Raw genomic sequence first — 6,607 nt, 5'->3', positions numbered from 1 at the left:
GTAGGGAAGGCACAAACTCAAATCATTACTGATTGTCTTAAGTTTTTCTTTTGTTTTGCCCTGGAATTTTAATAGATTCCTTAAAATTTACTTACATCATCATAGTGGAAGTTCACAAAACCCTGCTGAGTTGTATCCCTTCTTCTAAAGCATTCTGCAAAAATTCATTAAGAAAACAGAAACCAGGTAAGAAGAATTGCAAATAAACATTTTTTTTAAGTGTAGAGCACTTTCCTAAAATTTCCCAAGTAACATGAAGGAGAACATGATGAAGAATACTGCAATTCATTCCAAGACTTAATTTCCCACTCTAAATTTTTGTGTTTATCATATAAAACCCTTTATGTTCTGTTAATAAACAAAGTTTCCCAATTTTGGTAACATTACTTTTCTAGTCTCTGGAGTAAACCCTGCATTAGTATGAAGTCCTTTTTTTCATGGGAATTTAAAAAATCCTAGTCTGTAGACTATTGATAGAAACCTCTTTTGTAGTATGCCGAAGTTGAGATAAGTAAAGAAACAGGTTTTATTAAATAAAAATATATTATGGGGATGACAGCAACAAGGCTATAATCCAGCATACCAGTGAGAGCTCGGAGTTTCACACAGCAGGCAATGTAATCATCAAATGCAATCTTTCCTTGAGTGCTGTATCGCCTTGTGATGGCAGTCACAGCCTGTGGGCTCAGTCTAAATCCTATTTGAAAATAATAAAGTCTTATTTTGAAAAGCCAGGTAAGTTAATAGAATCCAACAAGTTTTCATTGGAAATATCATGTGTTAGTTACTGCAGGATGATAACTGGGAAATGGTGTGAGTCAGTGTCAGAAGCAAGAACATTTCACAACTTACCCATGGTCATCAAGGCTTTCTCAAGTTCCTGACGATCCACTGTGCCACTTCCATCACTGTCAAAACTTACAAAGTGTTGCTTCCAGCCATTGACCACAGCCCAGAGTTCTTTAAACTCATTAAATCCCAGTGTGCCAGACATATCCCTCTGATTTCAAAGCTAAGAAAAACATTTCTTAGCTAAACAAAACCACCAACAAAATCTGACAAACAAACCCAACCAAACAAAAAAGGCATCTCTCTGGAGTTAAAACTTACTTGAAGGCCGCTATTAATACAATTTTACTATTATTAATTTCTCTCATAGAACACTAAAGCATCCCCCAGCAGAGATGGAGGTAATACTACCCAAAACCTAAGGTCAGAGATCTGCTCTCCCCACTTCTTCCCAGTGAAACCTGCTAAAGCAATTTTCCCTTTGTGAATTCTACTTTAGTTGACACACTTCTCTTTAACCTGCTGCTATGTAATTGTATCCAATTAAATACATAGCTGAAATAAAAATAAATGCCAAACAATAAATTGTTATAATATTAGTTCTCTTGTATTCTAAGTGGTTTGTTCGAGATGAGCTAAGAGCCCTTCCAGTTTAATTTCTGCTTTTTTCTTTTTAAGTAGGAAAACTTTCAATTTAAGTTTTGGCTAACAAACCTCCAAAGATTCCAACCTTACACAGAATATCTAAGTCTTCCACAGGTCCTACTGCTGAATGCCATATACCATTCCATTAGATACTCAAAGCTGATTTATTCATGGAACAGGATTTAGGAGGACTTAGACTGTATTCAGTCTGTGTACAACAAATGCTTAAAATTCATTAGGAAAGATGAGAAATTGTAAAAGTGTCCTATTTGAAAAGCACAATAAGTGATTTGCACAATACTTTATTCTGGGCCACCAGACCTGACTGTTCTTACACTTAATGGCGAAACAGCTCCCCAGGCTTAGAGGGATACCACTTGCTGTAAAATGATTGGTCACCAAGAGCCTCATTTATTTATTATTTCTTAATTTGCTAAAATTAGTGAGAATGGAGTTTTGTATCTTCCCAATCACAACGATCACAAGACTTATTACGTAAAGGCTGAATGGAAACTACAAAGCATTTCCCAAATGTTTTGGCGCTCTCTCATCTTTGCTTACATAATGCAAAAATGTTTACGTTTCATACTAAAGGATACATCCAGCATTGAGATCATAAGTCTGCAAGTCTCTAAGTTGAAAGCTGTTACAATTAGAAAAAGGAAAAATAAATTATGTTAAGAGCATATTCTTCAGTTTTATCTAAACATAAAATTTCAGATTTATTATAAATTTAAATTATATAAACTATTACGTAATTGGTTCCCTTGTATACAGCCATACCATATTTTTCATCCAAGTAAGTGCCATTACTTGTTAGAAAAACTGACAGCAGGCAATTTGGAGGCAATTCAAGTTATATTTAAAATTAACTTGCTCTCATCTTAATCCACAATAGTTTTGGGTTTCAAAGTGGTCATTTATATTCCCCCCCAACAGACACCACTTGAGCAAGCCAGTTTCACTCACAGAAGCTGTAAACTGAACAGGAGTTATCCCAGCAGAGGAATACTGTCACAGATTTTGGTCAATATCAAAGCTCAGTTCAAACCAAAGCAAAGCATCTTTTTAGAACTGTCTGTCCATTACAAAACAAACCACTTCAACTCCACAGCTCAGCAGAGTGGGGAACTAAGGAGGCTGAAAAGGCAAATCCTTGCCCCACAGAACTGAATACAGAGAATTTACATGACCAAGATATGGAAAGGAAACCATTTGCCATGCAAAGAAAAAAACCCAGCTCTGCAGAAGGCACAACTACACGTTTTCTAGGGAAGAAGAATTAGTGTGCTTTAGATGTGCTTGTTCATTCAAATCATTAACTTACGTTTATATGATCCTGCAATCCCTGACTGGGTGAGACATCTCTGTAGCTCATCAGCATCTATTTGTCCATCCTTTTGATAACAGAAGATGTATCAGCTATTAATACCCTCTCCCAGGCTGCTTATTCCCAGTACCCACTCCCTTTCCAGTGGCATTCAATTAGTTATGCTTCTCAAGACATCCTCATAACTCACAAATATAAAAATTCCTGCTTTTTAAAATATTAAGTTGCTAGTAGAACAAGCAAACGTAGAAAGCAAAGAACTTTGAAAGAAAAACAAAAAAATCAGAAGATACCTATCCACATGGCTTGGAAAAAGCCTCACTTCCAACAAATCCTGCTCAGGGCCAAATAGAGAAAACAACAGCCAATTCATGGAAAGCAATGAGCTGCCAGAACTGGAGGTGGAATTCTAAGCTTTATTCCTCACATCCCCAACATGAAGTTTGGTTCACACAGAGTTTAAATTAATCTCATTCAGGAATGGAACATTATGTCTGTAGACATCAAAAATAATGACACTTCTGCAAAGCATTAGAAGATGAAAAGCCAAGTCAAGGGAGGTTTAATTTGGCTATCAGGAAAAGGTTTTTTTGCCCAGAGAGTGGCTGAGCACTGGAATGGGCTTCCCAGTGACGTGATCACAGCACCAAGCCTGGCAGAGTTGAAGAAGTTATTTGGACAACACACTTGGGCACTTGGTTTGATTCTTGGGGTGTCTTTAGCAGGGCCAGGAGTTGGACTCAGTGATCCTTGTGGATCCCTTCCAACTCAGCATATTCTATGATTCTGTTTGCTACAGCATTTTCCTTATGCTTTTAAACCCACTTTTGAAAACTCTTTTTCTCAAGAGTACAGATATTCTACTGAATGATATGGTGGGAACAACACAGCCTGATAACTTTCAGAAATAAAATATCGTTGTTTAGAAGACAAATAGTAGTTCTATTTTAAATGATACTTGACAAAGTCTGAAAAAAGGCAACTATGTTTTGAGTCTATGTCAAGTTAATGGCAGTTACACCCAAATTTGCTTCCTATCTACTCCATCAGTCTAATTATACAGATGTATTTAATAATTTCAATTCACAGGGTGGGGAAAGGGAAGAAATTTGAAATAGTCATTAATGTTAAGTAACTGATCTCTTCAAAGGCTTTGTACTTTCTGAAATAAAGATAGGAACTGCATAACCTTAAAACAGAGGAAGATACAAAAGCATGAGTGTAATCAAGATTAACATTACCAAAAATATGCTTGTCTTTTTTGGTTTTTTTAGTAGAACATAAGCAGGTTAAACTAGACAATGTCTATGGGCTTTTCAAACAGGCTAAAAAGTAAATTATTACTTCCTACAAAGACATACTCAATTGAATAAAGATTTCAAACAATACTTTTGACTTTCTTCTGTGAACAAAGGAAACTAATTCATCAAGTCAAAGACAAGATCCCTGTTGTGTACTACTTCAAAGAAAGCTCAGAGAAAACACTAAATATTATATAGCATAAAAACAACACAGCAGCAAACCATAACCAAAACATACTAATTCTACAGTAAGTATAGATGGATAACTGAGATGTGGCTTTTTACAGAGTTGCATGGATGGCCATAAAGGCAAGTGATAATTTATCTGTTACATTTCAGTGTCTCCCTACAGGGTTTTTACTTCTGCACAGAAACTGGTACCAGAAACAGACACCTCAGATTCCAAGGATAACTTTGAAAGCTACTGAGTTCATTTTAGTAAGGAATGATTTCTACAAATGGAAAACATTTCAAAGTATTAACTTAAGTATTCTTAAATGCTAACTTGATCATACCCATCAACCCACTGGGTATGGGTAGTATCCAGCTTCCAGTATCCATGCCTCACTTGACAGAGCTGAAAATGGTCTATGTTTGGCTGAAATCCAGCTCCTGCCACCTCTTCTCCACAGTGCTGTATCCTGTTTGCTGCTCCCTCCCTTTCTCTTTACAATAGGCGCTTATTCATTTGTCCAGCATCAGTTACTGGCTCCACTGCTGACTCCTGGCACACATCCAGGAGGCACCTGCACAGACACATCTCAGCTGGCAGACAAATTGTCAGCACATTCAGCAGAACTCAGCTCTGGGCTCCACCTTCTCAGAAAGGCCTCACTACACAGAGGTCATTCCAGTGTTCTCCTTTACTAAAAAACACACAGTCTAAATATTTTCATAACCAGTTAGAAGAAGTAGGACACAGACTGCAAGATGCATTATTAATTCAAAAGAGTAACATACAGAACAAAACTAAACCAAGTTATGGTGGGAATCTGAACATCAGCTAATATTGTTGAATTTAAATTTTCATGTTGTGGTTTGCATCTACCTGAGGATAGCAGATACAAGAGCAGAGTTTTAGATTTGCACACACCCTACAGGTGTGCAATAAATAGCTGTAATATAGCAAACAAACAAGGAACTTCAGCTCAATCAACCTAACTTAATTGTTCCTAAACTCTGTAATACAGTTCAAAGAGCATTTGTTTCTAGCAACATACATGATCATACAAAAACAGTATATGCCACAAAATTACCGGAAAGAAATTTAAAATGCAGTGCAGAATGACAGGGAAGGAAAAAAAAGACTTGTGAAAGCCTTTCCTTTAGAAGAATAAGGACTCTATGTTACCAGTAAACCCAGATGTTGGCACAACCCATGACTGCTTTTCCATTTGTGAGTCTATTAAGATCATGTAATGACCTCTTTCCTGTTAGCATTTCCTGCTCTTAGCCAGGCCATCTCCACAGCCCATGCTTTCCACTGTTTCTCTTTTCTTTCTCCTAAGCCTGGCAGCATTCACCAACCCAGAGCTGTCACAATTCAGTTACAAAACCTCATGCATCTATATATTCCCTGCATATACCTGTATAGGAAATAGAGGCATACATGCCTATGTTTGTGTATACATGTACGTATTTACACATACAATATAGAAACTAACAGCATTATTCAAATTGCATAGTTCCTGTATAGTTCCTGTAGGTATACAGCTATAACATAGACCAATACAGCTGTACATGGCAAATAGGCTAAGTAAAACAATTATGGATTTGGTTTTTTTAACTAGAAACATCAGTTTTTCTAACTGCAAATACTAGGCATTTCTCCTTCCAAACGTGGAGAGTATTCCCCCAGAAGAAAAAAAAAAATCCAAGAAGTAAATATTATAAGTTTAGTAAATTTTGTAAGTCAAATAAGTAAATTTTGTAAGTTTACCTGCCCTCCTACTGCAGCAAAATAACCATACAAAGGATCCTGAGCTTGTCCAGGGAATGCTGGTCCTCCTGGAGCTCCTCCATACTTTGGAAACAACAAAAAAATTAATTTTAAATCAATGATTCAGTTAAGGATCTGTAGTTATCAACTTATGTTTTTACATACACACCATAAAAAAAACCAACAAAACAAAAACAAAATCAAACCAACCAAAAACTAAACTCCTCATGAAAAAATCCCCCAAATCAACTCTCAATTTCAGTACTGATATACTAATGCATTGTAATGTAAGCAGATCAGTGTAAAACCTTGCACAGGGGCAATCGACTGATCTAGATCCAGCCTGGTCCATCTCTCACCTAGGTTTCATTTTATTCTACCCCTAACAGAAAACGGCGCGCCGAAGAAATACTAAGGCACTGCAAATTTTTTTATCCACCTCAGAAAAGTTGAGCAAAACAGATGTCTAGGGCAAATACATGGAAGAATATGCATTAAGTGTGAAAACCCTTAAATAAAACTGATTCTTAAGTGAAAATCATGGAATGACACCCTCAGCACTGACTTTCTCCCCCGGCAGCAGCAGCGGGGGAGGCGCCTCCT

General features: G+C 36.8%; 1 protein-coding gene across 1 annotated transcript in view; it reads right to left on the bottom strand.

Annotated features, from left to right (window-relative positions):
• Positions 1-6,607, bottom strand: part of SRI (sorcin) — a 10,502-nt gene that overhangs the window by 1,369 nt on the left and 2,526 nt on the right. The window contains exons 3-8 of the mRNA XM_014312105.2: positions 6,005-6,088; positions 2,762-2,831; positions 2,034-2,077; positions 853-1,000; positions 584-697; positions 96-154 (exon numbers count right to left, since the gene is read on the bottom strand). Of these exons, the coding sequence (XP_014167580.1) occupies positions 96-154; positions 584-697; positions 853-1,000; positions 2,034-2,077; positions 2,762-2,831; positions 6,005-6,088 (519 nt within the window). The remainder of the gene's footprint in view (positions 1-95; positions 155-583; positions 698-852; positions 1,001-2,033; positions 2,078-2,761; positions 2,832-6,004; positions 6,089-6,607) is intronic.

The sequence above is a fragment of the Geospiza fortis genome, unplaced genomic scaffold (genome assembly GCF_000277835.1).
Source record: "Geospiza fortis unplaced genomic scaffold, GeoFor_1.0 scaffold138, whole genome shotgun sequence".
Lineage (NCBI taxonomy): Eukaryota > Metazoa > Chordata > Aves > Passeriformes > Thraupidae > Geospiza > Geospiza fortis.
This window is presented reverse-complemented; position numbering and strand designations above follow the sequence as displayed.